At 42.8% G+C, this 19156-nt stretch overlaps 2 protein-coding genes across 2 annotated transcripts in view; one reads left to right on the top strand and one right to left on the bottom strand.

Moving 5' to 3' along the window:
* Positions 1-19156, top strand: part of RAB8A (RAB8A, member RAS oncogene family) — a 405903-nt gene that overhangs the window by 96049 nt on the left and 290698 nt on the right. The window lies entirely within an intron of this gene.
* Positions 1432-2471, bottom strand: LOC126942303 (olfactory receptor 10H3-like). Its single transcript, XM_050769737.1, has one exon. It carries the CDS (start codon positions 2421-2423, stop codon positions 1455-1457), a length of 969 nt encoding a protein of 322 aa, XP_050625694.1. The 5' UTR covers positions 2424-2471; the 3' UTR covers positions 1432-1454.

Below are 19156 nucleotides of genomic sequence, written 5' to 3'. Positions count from 1 at the left end.
GGTGCACATTGGATGCTTAATAAATGTGGCCATTATTACCTTCTCTCTGAGAAAGTCTGGCTAATAAAGCATGTTGCCTTTCGAGATAGTTTTTTTCTACCATGACTTTAAAGACTGTCTTGGAACTCATAGGCAAAAATTCTGATATTTGTGCTCCTTGAATAAGCTCCTGGTTGCCGTGGTGCTTCATTGATGATAAGCACACACGCAAGTGTTGCCTAGAGTATGCAGGATAAGGCAAAAGATAGTTTTTTTTTTGTTTGGAATTTTATAGCATAAACATAGGTTAAAGCTTCTTCCAACCATGTCACCTTTTGACCTTGCGAGTCCACGATCTCTACTTTTCTAGAATGAAATCTCTTTCAGTGTTGACCACATTCCAGCACCAGCAGGAAGCACAGGCGAGGGCACTATGAGTAGCATTAGAAGAGAATTCACACTGTAAAAATAATATTCATTCCTCAGTTAGTGGAACCAATGGCTATAACCAGAAAACCAAAAAAATGATGCATCCATTGGAGGCAAGGGAGTACATATCCTAGAATGACCCATTGACATTGCAGAGCAACTGTGTCAAAAATGCTTGGAGGAGAGATGAGGCTACCTTATCAGGACATATTACAGACCTATTATTAAGATATATTAAGCCCTATTACCAACCTCCTTTTTTCTCTCTTCCTCCCTTTGCCAGATTTTGCTCCAAATTCTTAGTTATTACATTTCCTGTACAGATAAAAAAAATTTAAAGAACTCACTTTTTACTTGACACCTGCTTTCTCTCTGTCTTCCTCTCTCTCTCTCTTTATTCTGTCTATGTCTCTGTATCTCTCTCTGTCTTCTATCTCTGTCTCTGTATCTCTCTCTCTTTCTCCTTCTTGGTCTCTCTCTACTTTTGCATTCTGACATCCTTCACTCAACTCCACATATTAATATCCACACCCAAACTTAGGATATATCTCTCCCAAACACAGTGAGGAACTTTATATAAGAACCAGTTTCTCTGAGGGAAGTAGTTTATTTTCCTTTGTACATTTCTTCTAATTAAAAGGATAATATTTATAAAACACTGGACACAGTGCCGATACATTGAAAAAGCTTAATGCTTGGTGGCATTTATGACTATCATGTTATTCTTACTTTTTCTTACACTAGGGGAAAATAAAATCTTTTTTGCCTGTCCATTCAAGAAGAATCACGTTCATAAGTGCCCAGACACATCAATGTGATGATCTTCACCTGTCCATAGGTAGAAAACACATTTCTAGGCACAGATAATAGGATAAAGTTCATCACAATGGCTCATAAACAAGAGATTGTGATCACTTGAGGCTGAGCAAAAAGGTATAAGAAACAATAGCTAGTATGTATCAAATAGATATTTTCACATACCTGAACCCTTACAACAGTCCTACGGAGATACACATTATTATCCCCAGCCCTTCTATTATATTTTATCACCACCAAATTGGCACGCAGGAGCTTAGAAGACAGAATTTTCTGTGAAAGTTTTTATTTATGGCATTCTTCAGCTTCTTGTTCCTTAAGCTGAAAATGATTGGGCTAAGGAAGGGGGTGAAGACAGTATAGGTGGTGGCCATCAAGGTGTCACTGTACATAGAATGGAGGCCCTTGGGCTTGAGGTAGATAAGGGAGGCAAAACTATAGTGCACGACCACCACAGTGAGGTGGGATACACATGTGGAGAAAGTCTTGTGCCGGCCCTCAGCAGAGGGAATCCTCAAGGTGGCAGCCATAATGAAGACATAGGAGAGGATGATGAGGAATAAACAGCCTATCAGGGCTGTGACACACACCAGCATCACACCCATGATGACAGATGATGTCTTGTTCCCACAGGCCAACTTCAAGAGGGAAAGCACATGACAGGCAAAATGGTGGATCACGTTAGACCCACAGAAAGTGAGGTGAAAAACTATCATTGTCACCATCATCCCCATGACTGAGCCACCAGCCCAGGTCCAGGCCACAAGATGGGCACAGTCATGGGGGCTCATGAGCACATTGTAACGCAGTGGGTGGCAGATGGCCACGTAGCGATCATAGCCCATGGCCATGAGAAGGAAGGAGTGAGTGAAGCCAAACATGAAGGAGAAGAACATCTGACCGGCACAAGACACAAAGGTGATGGAACGATGGGTGGAGAGCAGATCAGCCAGCATGCGAGGGGTGATGGCAACAGTGAACAGAATCTCAGAGATGGAGAGGGCACACAAGAAGAGGTACATGGGTGTGTGGAGTCTGTGTTCAATCCAGATTGTGGCCATGATGAGAAGGTTGCCCAGCAATGTGAACAGGAACATCAGGAGGTACAGCAGGAACAAGACAGGCAGGAGCTGCTGGGGGAAGGCTGAGAAGCCAAAGAGGATAAATTCAGACGTGGTGCTGTAGTTCTGACCAGGCATGGATACTGCATCTGGTGAGATTAGAAACAAAATTAAATGACAGTGGTTAAAACACAGACTCTAGCACAGACCAAATGGCAACTCAGCAGCTCTATGCTATTCAACAACTGGCAGAATTTTCTGGGTCTCACTTTCCTCATCTGTAAAATGGAGTAAACAATAATAGTTCTTAACATTCAGCAATGTGACAAAGATCAGATGAGATCAATATATTAGATGATCATGTCAGATTTTGGCTACTAATTGGGTTTCTATTAACACCGACTGACATAAAGGAAAGGTTCAATACTTGGAGCCATTAGAGACAGGCATAGATGATCAGGGTCAGAGTCTCTTGATAGTGTGCCAGTTCTAGAAAACATATATTTTGATCTTGGGGTTTAAAAGTTTTTTTCCTGAGAGTCTTTATCTTTTAGTTGCTTATTTAACTCAATTACCTTTATTTTAATACTGATTTATTGATACTCATTTATGCCATCCTATTTCAAATTGTATATTTGCCATTCTAAAAAATCTGAATAGAAAATTTGAAAGAAAAGGCTGGATACATACCTGTCAGACAAATATGCACCAAATGAAAGCTGAGGTTGCAATCTTAATAATAATAAAAGGCGGAATTTATGGAAACAATGATCACAATGTCTCTAATACCATATGCCACTCCAGGGAACCAGAGTTCCTTGAGACATGGCTGATCTGTGGTCTGGACACAGAAAAAAGCCTTAAACACCTTGTACCAATGTGAAATGAAACTTCCACTAAGTAATGGGGTAATATTAAAAGCCTGGAGGTTCTAGATTGAAAAGATGCCCACTAGCCAAAAAGGATAATCATTGTACAGAAGATGGAGGAATAAGCTAAATTACACCATGAAGAAGCTTTCAGAAAAATTCAGAAGGATAATTCCACAGAACAATTGGTCTCGTCTCATTGATAAAGGCTCATTCAAAGGACAAGAGAAATTCGAGGACATAACCACTGAATGCAACATAGGAGACTAGTTGAATATTGATTTACATAACAAGCTGTAAGTATTTTTAAGGCAATAGAGAACATTTTGATTATAGTATGAATGAATGATTAGGTATGAGTAATATTAAGGCATTATTATTGATCTAATTACCAATTATTTTAGAGACAGGTCTCACTCTGTTCCCCAGCTTAGAGTAGGATCATGACTCACTGCATCCTGGAACTCCTGGGCTCAAGCAATCCTCTGCCTCAGCCTCCTAAATAACTGAGACTACAGGTGTGTGCCACGTCAACTGTCTAATTAAAAAATTTTTAGAGACAGGGCCTCACATTGTTGCCCAAACTAGTTTCGAACTCCTGGCCTCAAGTGATCTTCCTATCTCAGCCTCCCAAAGTGCTGGGATTATAGGCATGAGTCACCATGCCCAGCTAATTATTTTTTTTAAGTGCAATCTGGTTACTTTGTCTATGGAGAAAAATGTATGGTTTCTTGATGCATGCTAAAATTTTTAAATTACACACACTAAAGGACAGAGAATAATATTTATATCATTTAAAAGAACATTACAGCCACCAGCATAAATATAATAAGTCTACATTACTATGTATCCTGAAATATTAAGTAATAAATAGTCAACACAACTTCAGTGAGATAGATATAAATAACTAAATCAATGACAGAGAGATAGATATTATAGTTAGAAATTTTAACAGAGTTCAGAAATGGAATTTATTATTAATTTCAATGCAATTAATAATATTCAGATATTAGCTATCATATATATTAGACTCTTCACGAAACAGATAGTAAATATTTTTTCAAGCACACAGGTACTTTGTAAAAATGGACATTTCATTAAGATATAAAAAATTCTTTAATTCCAAAGTATAAATGTTGTATAGATTATAATGCATTAACATTAAAAATTAATAGAGAAGAAATAGCTTTTCAAATCTCATATGTTTGGAAGCTAACTATATAATTGAATAATCTTTAAGTTCAACAGTAAATTATAAATTTAAGAAATTTTTAGAATTAAATGATAATTCAAATATTGAGTGTCAACATTTTAACCTAAAATAGTACTTTGATGGAAATATACAGCACTAAGTAGATTTATCAAGAAACTTCCTTAAGAAAAGTTCATGCTTAATAAAACCAAAATCAAGCATTAGAAAACATTGAAAGGATAGAGAGAAACAAGGAGAAGGTGCCAATAACAAAATCCAAAATTAAAAATGGTAAATATGGATATTTTTAAATTAATAAAAGCCTTTAAAAAATAATAAATTTGGGTTGTAGATGAAATGACCAAACACTTAGAAAAATATAAAATTCTAAAACTGGTTCAAGAAAAATGGGGGGCCTGTATGCTCAAATAGGCTTTAAAGAAATCTAAATGGTAGCCAAAGATTGTCTCTCTCTAAAATCTTTGCCCCAGTGAGTTTTGTTAAAGTGTAGTAATTATTATTAAACTGCTAAGAAATAGTTGGTTAGTATCTTATACATAAGCTTCAAAATCATAGACAAGTGTTAGGAAATCTGACCAGCACATCTCGTCAGGTTAATGCAATCTTGGTCTAAAATCAGGTAAGAATGTTTGCCGAAAAAAGAGACAATTATAGGCCTACTTCATCTCTCCATGCAGATTTTAAATTCCAGAATAAAACCATAACCTAGTCAAATGTAATGGTGTATTAAAAATGGCTTACCATAATAAAGTGGTATTGGTTTATTTAGTAAATGACAAGGATGACTAACATCAGAAAACCTATCATATGATTTATCATAGGAATTGATTTTTTAAAAATTATCATTATTTAAGTCACGGCATAAATACATTTTTCTTAAACTCTACTCCTATTTGTGATTTTTAAAGAACACTTCACAACACAAAACTCAAGGAGACTTTCTTAGCTACATATAGAATATATAGCACAAAATTAGCAAATACTATACTAAATGAAGAAACTTTTTAGTGCATTATTTTAGGATCAAGAAAAAGCAAAGGATACTCACTAACTCTGCTGTTCTTTAACATGGAGCTGAAAGTCATGAGTGATGGTATAAGGCAAGAAAAAGAAATAAGGTATCTAAGGACTGGAAGGGATGAGATGAGATCATCTACCTAGAAAAAGATAAAAGAATGATGACATCATCTATTAGAACAATAACAGAGCCCAGTAATGCAGAAGGCAAGGTCAGCTGGCAAAAATCCTGGTAATCCTCCTAGTATCACATCCAATAAATATAAGTTGAATACAAAGAAAGAACATTCTTTGTATCAAGCATCCAATAAATATAAGTTGAATACAAAGAAAGAACATTCCCAACAGCAACACAAACTATTAGGTTGGTGCAAAAGTAATTGCAGTCTTTGCCATTATCTTTACATTTAGTAGAAGAAAGTGTAGGATAATACCTTTGTAATCTAGGTATGAGGAAAGGCTTCCTAAGCAAAATTTCAAATGCATGAAATATAAAGAAAAATATAAAGAAACATGTCTCAAGATTCCTTTACACCCCCAAACTGCTGAGCACTCTAAAGGGCTTTTGTTTATGTGGTTTAGATCAATTTTTACCATATTGGAAATGAAAATTGAAAATTATTTAAAATATGAGTTACTAGTACATTTAAAAGAGCAATAATAAACCTATTGCATGGTAATATTGACAAAGCAGGAGCATCACTATCTTGGACAAGCCCCTCATTCTAAAATTCACCTAAATCCAAAGGGTGTCAAGCTAATGGCTAAGGTCAGTACAACCATAAATCACAAATAACATCTCCAGCCAGAAATATTCCGAACTCCTCCCCAATCAGAGACACGCCAGCCCCTAGATAAGCCTCCTCCGGCTGGGAAGATGCCAGCCTCAAAAAACCCCCACTCGGCCAGAAAGATGTCAGCCCCAAGATAACTTCCCCTCCTCCCAGAGACATTCCAATCCTGCCATAAAACTTCTCCCCAACACAGAACATTCCAAGCTTGTAATAAGTCCCTCACCCTAAAACCAATATAAACTCTTAGTCTGTAAGAGAAAGTGCTCCTGACTGAAATTGGCCAGAAGTCCTTCTCAGGTTTTATCTAGATGTAAACCTGTCTTTAACCACCAAGCCATGTTTTGTGTTTCTTTCCTGTTTCTTTAACGCTTACAAATATAAGTAACACTTTCAGGCAAATAACCACATTAAGAAAAAAGCATTCCATGTGATGAGTAGCCTTGTTCGACATTTTAGGAAAAACATCGTATGTGCCAGCTTGGCGGGAAACAGCTTGATGCTCACATATGCTTCTTTATTCAGTCTGTGGCAATATGATGTCTTAGTTGAGGCATATGATGAAAATATATTCTCACATATAATTAGTAAAATTAAGACTTCAGGGACCACCCTGCAGAGGTCCTCATATCATACTTTGAAAAATTCTACTATAAAATATCTAGGAATTAACCCAAAACATCCCATACCTTCAAAGAGAAATCTTAAATCCATACTAATAAACATGTAGAAGATTATCTGAAGATATGGGGAGCAGTTTAGTCTTGGGTGGGATGGCTTGATGTGCTAATGATGTCAATTCATACTCAAATAGTAACTTTAATACAATTGTGTTTACAGTTCCAGTGAATCAACCATATATGTGATAAAAACTATTTGAAAATTCCTTCAGAAAAATAAATGTCAGGTTGGTGTGATGGCTTACACCTGTAATCCCAGCACTTTGGGAGGTTGATGAGGATGTACTGCTTGAGGCCAGGAGTTCGAGACCAGCCTGGCCAACATGACGACACCCCATCACTACTGAAAGTACAAAAATTAGCCGGGTATAGTGTTGGGCGCCTGTAATCCCAGCTACTCAGGAGGTTAAGGCAGGACAATCACTTGAACCCGGGAGGTGGAGGTTGCAATCAGTGGAGGTGGCACCACTGCACTCCAACCTGGGTGACAGAGTAAGACTCTGTCTCAAATAAATACATACATACAATACATAAATGTTAGCACAAAACCATACTAATATAAAAATGGAATCAAGAGAAGAGCTGTTCCCTCCCACATGCTGAGACACACAATAGAGTCATAGTCATTTTTAAAATTATGAAACGTGGAACAGACATAGATCTGAGCAAGTTCATTGGAAATCTCAGAAAATAACCCTGCATTATTCAAAACCTAATATAGTACATGATAAATGTACTAGCACAAATCAAGAAGAAAAGATAGATTGTTCACCCATTGTAGTGAGAAAACTGCTCATTTTATGAAGCAAAGTAAGTAAATCTGAATTTCTGCCTAACAGCACATACAAAGGAGGAATCCAATTGGATTCAAAAAACAAATACCAAATATCAAAGTATAAATTTAATAGAAGAAAGTATAGGAGAATAACTTTGTGATCTAGGCTTGAGGAAAGACTTCCTAAACAACATTTCCAAAGCACAATCATTAATATGATTTTTAAAACGTGACAAAAAACCAACATTGAGGACTTCCATTCAACAAAGGATTTCTGGGATGAAGTTAACAGGTAAATGGGAAATGGGGAAAAGATATTTGCATTGTCTAAAACTGACAGGAGCACATTCATGTTGTGTGGGGAATTTCTTAAAGACTGACAAGGGAATAATATCTAGAACAAACAAGAAACCGGTTATATCAAGAAGAAGTAGGTACCTTAATGCAAAAATGAGCAAAAGATGTGAGAAGATGATGCACAGGAGTTACTCAGACAAATGAACGGATGTTCAAAAAAAAAAAAAAAAAAAAAAGGAAACCAAAAGGAAGAAAAGAAGAACAGAGTAGAGGAAAGGGGAAAATGAAAAAGAGCAGTGGAATTTCACTGTATACCCCTGCAGTTCCCCAAATTATAAAATGTCTTGTGTTTGTTGGGCTATGAGGAGAAAGAAATACGTATGCACTATGGGCTGGGCATGGTGGCTCATGCCTACAACCCCAGCACTTTGGGAGGCTGAGGAAGGAGGATCACTTGAGGCCAGGAGTTTGAGACAAACCTGGCCAACATGGCAAAACCCCGTCTCTACCAAAAATACAAATATTAGCCAGGTGTGGTGGTGAACGTCTGTAATCCCAGCTACTCTGGAGGCTGAGGCATGAGAATTGCTTGAACCCAGGAGGTGGAGGCTGCAGTGAGTCGAGATCGCACCATAGCACTCCAGCCCGCTGGTGACAGAGGGAGACTCTATCTCAAATAATAATAATATTAAAAGAAATATCTATTAGTGGGCATGTAGAATGGTGGAAATTAAAATCTTTAATGGGAGTCATGCTCTGTATACCAGCAAACTTGCTACTGTGTATCTATCTTGACTTCTGAAACCTGTTTACAGTGGGACATGTAAGAGAATGTTCCCTGCAGCAGTTAATTTAGTGGGGGTGTTGGATAAGCCTGCTTGTCCCTAATTGGAGAGAAGGCAGGTAAAAGGATATAGAGGCAAACAATAGATATAGAGGCAAAAGGATATAGAGCTTTTGGCAGGAGTTAGATGCACACAGAGTAATGTAAGTGAACCTTTAAAATAATATTGAGTGAATAAAACACAAAACAGGATGAACTCTCTAGCATAATTCCATGTGGTCACATTAAAAATACATCTACATGAAACTACTCTGACTAATATAGTAATAATGAATCCATGTCATTTGTCAAAATCCATATATACAATGCGAAGAGTATAACTTAATGTAAACTATGGAATTTAGTTAATAATAATGCATCAATATTGGTTCATCAATTGGAACACACGGTACCACAGGAATGCAAGATGTCAACAAAAGGAAAAACTACTCTAGAACTTGGTTAAGAATGTGTCAGTGTTGGTTCATCAATTGTAACAGATGCTACAGGAATGCAAGATGTCAACAATAGGAGATACCACTGTAGAACTTGGTTAATAATGTGTCAATATTGGCACATCAATTGTAGCACAGGTGCTGGAGGAATACAAGATGTCAACAATAGGAGAGAGGTCCCCACATGCAGGGGTGAGGCATATATGAGAACTCTCTATACTTTCTGATCAATATTTCTATAAATTTAAAACTCCTCTAATAAAATTAAGTCCATTAATTTACCATTTTAAAAAAGTCACATAAGAAATATATGCAGATAGAAAGCAATGTGTATCTTACAAGAACATATACAAATCAAAAGGTGCATATTACGTATGTGAAAATGCCTGTCAAGAAAAGAATGGAAACAGCGAAAGAAAGGGGGTAAACAAATGAAATAAGAAAAGGATCTTGCACAAACCAATGTCAATCAAAAGCCGCAAACTGGAAATATCATGGACTCAAACCTCTGCACCTGAATTCTACCATAAAAGAAAACAGAAATGTTTTTATGAATAATGTGAGCCACATTGCTACAAGAGTTTCTGAAATCCTTGGTTCTGGATGGGCCCATCCATCATTACACCCCATAGTAGTCTCACTAGGACATTGTCCCCAAGTATCTGCCCCCGACTCCCTGCCACACAGGAGGAGTCAGTCCGGCTCTTGGACAACAGAGAATCACCCAGACAGTGAGGAACTTTACTGGAGTGAGGATGACGTATTCCACATGAAAAGACCACACTTATGACATGGAAGGAAAGTCTTCTGACCACGTAGCAGCCCTACCCAGAAACCATCCCCCAGCATCAGCCACCTTCCTTCCCCATCCCTCCCATTGCCGGGCATCCTCTCTCCTACTAAGCACTTCTCCATCTGCTCGGCTCCTCTCCATCCCCTCTCCTGGGCCGCCGCCCCATCCTCCTCCTTATCTCCTCTCCTCTGCACGCACTCCACTCTGGCTTCCAGAGAGAATTTTCTGAAATGCTTACAAGTTGCAGAGACATCAGACCCAGGGTGGAAACCCCAGCTCTCACTGTGTGTCTTTGGAGAAAGGACTTTGCAGCTTTGAGGCTCCTCTCCCCAAGTGAAAAACAGGAGTAACCAGAGAACTGTGAGAGTCCACCTTGTAAAAGTCATTGTCATTGACTGATGATGATACTGGTCTTCAGAGCTGGTTTGTTTGTATCATTCTGTACCAGATGTCACTCACTGACCCCATTCTAGACTCATGGTCTCCAACCCTAGCAGGGACCTTAGCATTCCTGGCAATGACACAACACAGTGTCTGATCCAACCAAGAGTCTGATCCAACCTTCCCCCTCTGCGGAAGCTCCTGCCTCACCCCTACAGTCCACCATCCTGCCTCCTGCTTGCTGGAGCAGCCACAGTTCTCGAGGCTGGGGTCCCCCGTCTCCTCTGACAGGTGGACGGAATTCTGCCTACTCTGGTATCACTGCGGATGGCTCACACACAGGTGCAGAGCAAATATCTCACAGCACTGGAATACATCCAGCTCCATCCTACCTCTTGCAACTAGGTTAGCAAGGACACAACAGTGGAGACAAAATACACCTAGCACAGGGTTTCTCAATCTCAGCACTCGTGACATTTGGGACCAGATCATTCTTTGTAGTGGGAGCTGTCCTGTGCATTGTCTGCCATTTAGCGGCACCTTTACCTCAATCCCTTAGATGCTAGTAGGAAAATCCCCCCCTCCCCACAAGTCCTGACAACCGGAGTATCTCTGGGCATGACCAAATGTCTCCTGAGGGCCAGAATCACATTCAGTTGAGGACCGCTGACCTATAAGCTGCAACGGGCACCTGGGCTGGCTGAAAAGCCAGGCGCTCTGCGTGGGAAAAAACCACCCCAGGCAGCCACCTAAGGCTGAGATCTCTCTCTTTTCCCCATCTCCCCAGTTCTGCACCCCCACTGCAGGCTGGGCAGCTCCATCCACAACTCTCTGACTCTGCCCTTGTACCCATATCCTCTTGGTTCCCCTCCACCTGGGGCTGCCTTCAATCAAGTGGTCTTAAGGAAAACGCAGAAAAAGGACCGTTTTAAGGTGCTTTCAGAGGGTACCTGCAGGCAAGCGTAGGAGCCTTGAACTGGTGCTGTGAGCTTTATGCCTGCAGTGGCCTTCCCAGCAGGTCATTCCCATGGGTCTCCCCAGGAAACCACCCTGGAAGGGCTGTCCTCTGCATCTGGAGAGGCCAGGCGGGGCTTCAGGGGGCGTTCCGGAATCTGCAGCCTCCACCTCTTCCTCCAGCACACAAGGGCTCACTGCTACCTCTCTGCCCAGGGAGGCTTTAGCTCCTGCAAAGGATGGAAAGATTCCAGTCTCAAAGGAGATAGGACTGGAGAGAATTCTGGTTAAAGATTAATCAGGAAAGGACATACTGAGGCATAGTCGAACTCCCCTCCCGTCATAGCTGGGAACTCAGTTTTTAAGATTTCTCTGGGGTTTCTATGTTCAGGAGGGTGGCTGCTCAGTTGATTGGGAGCCTTAGGATTTTATTTTTATTTCTCCAAATCCAACAGACCCCGTGGTGCTCTGAGAGACTGGAAAATGAAGATGCTGTGTAAGAACTTGCAGGACACAATAGGGGATTCACAGTGGAAATGTTTCATATGTTAGGGTGAGAAATCACTGTCCCTCACTGAGACAATAAGTCTTCACTCACTGCTGAGCCCCAAGAAGGACACAATCTAACATGTTCATCCTGGACTAGGTGTGTTCTCTTCATAAAGCCATAAAATTAGGTGCACAATCCAACTTCTCACCAAATACAAGTGGTATATACGAAGCTGGGCTCAAGCCAGTCTCTTTTTTTTTTGAGACGGAGTCTCACTGTCATCTAGGCTAGAGTGCTACGGTGTGATCATAACTCACTGCAGCCTCAACCTCCTAGGCTCAAGTGATCCTCCTGCCTCAGCCTCCCAAGTATCTGGGACTACACGCTGGTGCAAGCATGCCCAGCTAATTTATTTTACTTTTTGTAGAATTGGGGTCACACTGTGTTGCCTAGGCTGTCCCCAGACTCCTGGACTCAAGCGATCTTCTGCCTCAGCCTCCCAATGTGCTGGGATTACAGACATGAGCCACTGAGCTCAGCCACTCAAACCAGTCTTTTTTTTTTTTTTTTTTTTTTTTTTTCTCAGATGTAAGTATTCGGTTTATTGATTTAAAAACATCTGAAATTCTGTTTTGTAAAAAATATATATATTCAAGCCTGACACGGTGGTTCACGTCTGTAATCTCAGCACTTTAGGAGGCCTAGGTGGGAGAATTGCTTGAGCCTAGGAGTTGGGATCAGCCTGGCGAACATAGTGAGACCCCATCTTAAAAAAAAAAAAATCTTGGCTGGGGCACAGTGGCTCATGCCTGTAATCCTAGCACTTTGAGAGGCGGAGGCCAGTGGCTCACTTGAGGGTAGGAGTCAAAGACCAGCCTGGCCAACATGGTGAAACCCGGTCTCTACTAAAAATACAAAAATTGGCCTGGCGCGGTGGCTCACGCCTGTAATCCCAGCACTTTGGGAGGCCGAGGCGGGCGGATCACAAGGTCAGGAGATCGAGACCATCCTGGCTAACATGGTGAAACCCCGTCTCTACTAAAAAATACAAAAAAATTAGCTGGGCATGGTGGCAGGCGCCTGTAGTCCCAGCTACTCGGGAGGCTGAGGCAGGAGAATGGCTTGAACCTGGGAGGCGGGGCTTGCGGTGAGCCGAGATCGCACCACTGCACTCCAACCTGGGCGACAGAGCGAGACTCCGTCTCAAAAAACAAAACAAAACAAAACAAAAAACCAAGAAACAAACAAATAAAAAAAAACCCCGAAAATTAGCCTGTGTGGTGGCGGGAGCCTGTAATCCCAGCAACTCGTGAGGCTGAGGCACGAGAATCGCTTGAATCTGGAAGGCAGAGGTTGCAGTGAGCCAAGATTGCGTCACTGCACTGCAGCCTGGGTAACAGAGTGAGACTCTGTCTCAAAAAAAAAAAAAAAAAAAAAAATTCTTTATTCCGATATAATTCACAGCCAAAAATTCATCCATGTAAAGTGTACAATTCAATGCTTTTTCAGTATGGTCACAGAATTGTGCAACCATGGCAACAATTCATTTTAGAACATTTTCATTATTTGTAAAATAAACGCCATGCCCATTAACAGTCACTCCCCATTGTCTGCTTCCACCCAGACTTAGACAACCACAGATCTGTTTTCTCTTTCTGTCTTTATGGATTTGCCTGTTCTGAACATTTTATATAAATGGAATCACATACTATTTTGACTGGCTTCTTTCACTCGGCATCATGTTTTCAAAGTTCATCTATGTTGCAGCATTAGTATCTATGTTACAGTATTAGTATCTATGTTACAGCATTAGTATCCATGTTACAGCATTAGTATCTACGTTACAGTATTAGTATCTATGTTACAGCATTAGTATCCATGTTACAACATTAGTATCTATGTTACAGCATTAGTATCTATGTTACAGCATTATTATCTATGTTACAGTGTTAGTATCTATGTTACAGCATTAGTATCTATGTTACAGTGTTAGTATCTATGTTACAGCATTAGTATCTATGTCACAGTGTTAGTATCTATGTTACAGCATTAGTATCTATGTTACAGTATTAGTATCTATGTTACCGCATTAGTATCTATGTTACAGCCTTAGTATCTATGTTACAGCATTAGTATCTATGTTACAGTTTCAGTACTGCGTTCCTTTTTACAGCCAAACGATATTCCATTGGATAGATACACCGTATTTTGTTTATCCGTCCATCCATTATTAGACATTTGGGTTGCTTCCACTCTTTCCCTATTATGAATAGTTCTGCTACAAACATTGATGCATAACATAAAAGGAAAATAAAATCGCGGGACCCCAATTCACTCTCCCAAAAAGAAAAAATTAAGCTGAAAGCTGAGTCATGCGAGAACTTGCTGGAAAGCTTTAGTAGAAATTGATAAGCTGATTCTAACATTTATATGAAAATGCAAATGACCTAGAATAGAAAAAGTTAATTATATAAAGGAGATCAAAGTCGGAATACGTATACTGTCTGGCTTCAAGACTTCTGTAAGAGTGAAATCAGCAAGATGGTGGGATAGGAGGTCCCCCCCAGTTGGATCCCCCTACAACAACAATAATTTCACAGCCATCCACGGGAAAAAGTGACTTTTGGAGTGTCTTGGGATTCAGGTAGGCATTTGTGAAACCCAAGACCTAGAAGGGTTGCTTTGAGAAGGCAGACAGACCCACAGCCAGGTGGCAGACCTGCTGTTCTGGTCCCAGCTCCCTATTCCGGTAGAGACCCTATTCCATAGAGGGCTTAGGACCAGAGACAGCAGCCACCCAGGAACTCCTTGGCCTCTGAGCCTGCAGGGAGCTGTGGCTCAGGTGCGTCCCACACACTCCCAGAGCACAGAGTCCAAGAAGTGGGAGCTTTGTGGGGTCCCACAGAGTGGAGACCTGGGAGGATTACTGGCTGTACACACAGAGGAGAAAACAAACCACACAAGTGAAATATATAAACGTATAAATAGTTATATGTACATAAACATTTATTATTATTATTAAATTGGATGGAGTTTTACTCTTGTTGCCCAGGCAGGAGTGCAATGGTGCACTATTGACTCACTGCAACCTCCGCCTCCTGGGTGCAAGCGATTCTCCTGCCTCAGCCTCCCAAGTAGCTGGGATTACAGGCGTCCACCACCACGTCCAGCTAATTTTTATATTTTTAGTAGAGATGGGGTTTCACCATGTTGGCCAGGCTGTTCTTGAACTCCTGACCTCAGGTGATCCACCCAGCTCAGCCTTCCAAAGTGCTGGGATTACAGGCATGAGCCACTGTGCCCGGCCCTAAATATTTATGTTCTAAGCTTTAAAACTACCCATGCTAGAGTTTATTTATACAAATATGATGGATAGAAGTGTATGCCTCTATGCACTGTCCACCTCATTTCTGTGAATATCTAGCAGACATACCTGCTGTTCTGTACCTCACTCTCTTAGCCTCATACCTTGCCTCCCTTGACGTGTGTGCACATAGAGGAAGATGCATTTTAAATGATCCTCTTTCTCGTTGATTTAGAACTGGTTGAGTTTGAGGCTCATTTCTGTAGAGTATCTACCCTCTAATATTCTGTAAAGCAGGGGCCCCCAACCCCGGGCAGCAGACAGGTACTGGTCTGTGGCCTGATAGGGACTGTACTGCACAGCAGGAGGTGAGCGGTGGGTGAGTGAGCGAAACTTCATCAGTATTTACAGTCACTCACCATCACTCACATTACTGCCTGAGCTCTGCCTCCAGTCAGATTAGTGGCAGCATTCGATGCTCATAGGAGTGCAAACCCTAATGTGAACTGCACATGCAGGGGATCAAGATTGCATACACCTTATGAAAATCTAATGCCTGATGATCTGTCACTGTCTCCCGTCACCCCCACTTGGGATCATCTAGTTTCAGGAAAACAAACTCAGGGCTCCCACTGATTCTACATGATGGTGAGTTGTATAATTACCTCATTATATATTACAATGTAATAATAATAGAAATAAAATGTACAATAAATGTGATGTGCCTGAATCATCCTGAAACCATCTTTGTCTCTCCTCTCCCTGCCACAGTTTGTGGAAAAATTGTCTTCCACGAAACTGGTCCGTGGTACCAAAAAGGTTGGGGACCACTGCTGTAAAGGCATAGGCTGTGTGTGTGTGTGTGTGTGTGTGTGTGTGTGCATGCACGCTGAGGTCTCCATGCTGCGGAGCATTCAAGCAGAGACTATCGGGGATGCAGTAGCTGGGCTGTGCAGAGCTCACGTGTTCATTGGATGGGCGGCTGGGCTCCCTGGATGTTCAGTTCCCAGACACAGAACAGCTGACATCTCCCCGGGAAGAATCCACCTGTGAGTCTGCCTTAACACCTACCAGGTGTTCAAATTTCCTGTTGCTGCTTCACCACAGATAACTCTTCTGGATTCAGGCCAAGGCTCCTGTGTCTAGGAGGTTGCTCCCCTAGCCATAATCTACAGCCAAAGAGAGCAGGTCGTGAGGGCAGCGTGGACCTTTGGGGCCCTTCTCCAATACAGCGCAAGGCCATGTCTCTGCCCGCTGCGGGATCCGGGTCAGACCCCATATCCAGCTTACACAGCACCCACAGCAACAGCAGGAACAGTGAGTTGCACTTGCTGAGCCTTTAGTCTGCCTTGCGCATTTTGCCTGCATTGTCTGTTTTAAGTATTACGACAGCCATGTGAGGCGAGTGCTACTGAAACGCCCATTTACAGATATGAAGGAGTACAGCCCGGTGGTGGGGGTGGCACAGTGTGAGGCTGGGTGGGTGGTCTGGGTAACCAGCCTGGCTCTACCAGCTGTGCGACTATAGGTGGTCACTTAAATATCTTGCAGGCTTAATGATTCATTTGTAAAATGGAAAACAAGGTGGTTAATATACTTAAAGGACTTAAAACAGGCTGTGTGAGTTATGTGGGCAAATGGTGGTGGTCACCATTCCGGCTCTAGGCTGCCTGCTCATCCCAGGCACACAGCAGGTCTGCAGTGAGCGGAGCCCCTCTAGCCGCTGAGGACGCTTTCTTCTTCGTCCCTAGAACCCCGCCTGGTTCATCAAACTCTGACTTTGCTCCCTGAGCCTAATAGGGGTGGAACCGCCAGCAGGTGAGGTCTGTCCTTGCAGAGGGAGTGGGGATTTTGGGGGATGCACCCTACCCCACTGAGGCTGTAGGGCCAGCTGCCTGAATCCCTTGGCTGAATGAGCTGGTAGTGGTGGTGGGGTGGGGGAGATTTGGGGGCTCCCCAACACCCAGCCAGTGTCAGGAGCGCTGTCTTCCCCATCCCCCTTCTCAGTAGCTCTGCTAGGAGCCCCCTCCTTCAAGCACCCCCTCTCCTGAGTCCACCCCGCAGGGCAGTTCTGGACAGGATCCAGGGAGAGCCAGGAGGGGGGCCCTGGGTCTGTGGGCGGAGCATTCTGCGTGTGGGAGGAGGAGCCACGTGCTGATCCAAGGGCCTCCAGATATTTTCCCTCTGGGGCTACTATGTAGCCTGAGATTCCTTCGTTATTAATGTCCCTGTATCAATATGACATTGACCCTAACGAATGGGTGCAGAACAGCATGGCAGAGGAAAAAGGTTTGGGCTTGAGGGTCTCACAAACGTGGCTTCCTGTGAGCTCTGCAACTTGGGCTAGAGGCCTGCCCTTTCTGAGACTCAGTTTGCCCTTGTGTTAAATGGACACATTCCCTTCTCTGGATGCCATCACTCGGGTCTCTCCAACAATCCCAGGGCTCTGGCTCAGAGAACCGAGGGGAGGTTGGTGTGAAGGCGTTGGGCACGGTGATGCAGGTGAGCATCTGACATGAGCAGGTGCACTTGACCTAGAGTAGGTGGAGCTCAATAGGCATGCTTTACCTAGAGCCCCTGCCACACAGTAGGAGTGCTTTGTGGAGAGTGCCCTGCACACAGTAGGCATTCTTTATGTCAAGAACTTTGCACAGAGTAATTTTACTTTATGTAGAGCACTCGATACACAGAAAGAACACTTTATGTAGAGTATCTGGCACACAGTAGGTGTGTTTTATGTAGAGTATGGGACACACGGAGTCAGAGTTTATGAAAAGTGCCCAGCACCCAGAGTAGGCACACTTTGTGTAGAGCACTTGGCGCACAGTAGGTGCACTTTACATAGATCACCAGGCACGTAGTAAACATGCTCTATGTACAGCATCTGACACACAGTAGGTGTGCTTTATACAGAGCAGTAGGCGCAGAGTAGGTCCACTTTACATAAGTTACTCTGCACAAATTTCACTTTATGTAGAGGACGGAGAACACAGAAGCAAGATTTTCTGTAGAGCGCCCCGCACACATTGGGCACACTTTACATAGAACACTTGGCACACGGTACACGACATGTATACAGAGTACCTGGCACAGGGTAGGCGTGCTTTATGTAGAGTCCAGCCCACAGGATATTGCAATATCGCATATTGTCTTTTGCAAAGAGCAGAGACTGACACGCAGCAGCTAAAGTACTAGCTGCCAGCCCCTTCCCTTCATTCCCTGTTTTTCAGGCTCCCTCAGAATCCATCTGTCCCCGTCTAAGGCCCATTTTCCTGTGATCCCTCCTCTGTCCCCCTCTAAGGCCTCATCTGACGTCCCATTTCCCAGATGAGAAGCCTGAGTCCAGGAGGGGCTCACTGCCCACAGTTAGAGCAAGGAGAGGCCAGAATAAGGACTCCACTCAGGGTCTCCTGGCTCGGCCCTCCCTGGCCCCATCTGCTCATGGCCCCTCTCAGCCTTACCTCCCATGCCCCATCTCTGTCCTATTCTGAGTCCAGCCTCCAGGTATTCTCCTCCAGCAGAGCTCTTTATCTCTGGAATCAGACCAGGTAATCCCCAGCACAGTTAGGTAGTTTGTTCCTGCTCCTGTCAGTCATGTCTCGACCCAGGCCCTGGGTTACCTGGAGGCAGGACTTGAACTCCTGCCAGGCTGTGAAGCCAGAGGCCAGGAGCTTCTGTCCCTGAATCTCTTAAGTCTGCACTGAGAAATGGTGCAGAGCGAACTCCTGGACCACACGTGGAGAGGAGCTCAGAAGATGATCTGGAACAAGGGTTGGCCTGGCCCTGCTCACCTGCTGCCTGAACTCTCAAGTTCATGCCTTTATCTGCCACACCCTTGGCCTTGGAAGGGCAGGGTGGTTGTCAGCTTTGGGGCTCAGAGTCACCTTTGCACCTCAAGATCCCCTCTCACCCACCTGGGAGGTGCTGAGACCTGCAGAACCAGAGTCCATGCTGTGTTACCCTCAGCTGGATCCTCTGCACCCAGTTGGCCTGATGCCAGGTTTTGGTTGGCTGCCCAGGCACGGAAGA

Source organism: Macaca thibetana, chromosome 19, assembly GCF_024542745.1.
Source record: "Macaca thibetana thibetana isolate TM-01 chromosome 19, ASM2454274v1, whole genome shotgun sequence".
Lineage (NCBI taxonomy): Eukaryota > Metazoa > Chordata > Mammalia > Primates > Cercopithecidae > Macaca > Macaca thibetana.
Note: the sequence above shows the minus strand (reverse complement) of the source record. Positions and strands in the feature narration are given on the sequence as shown.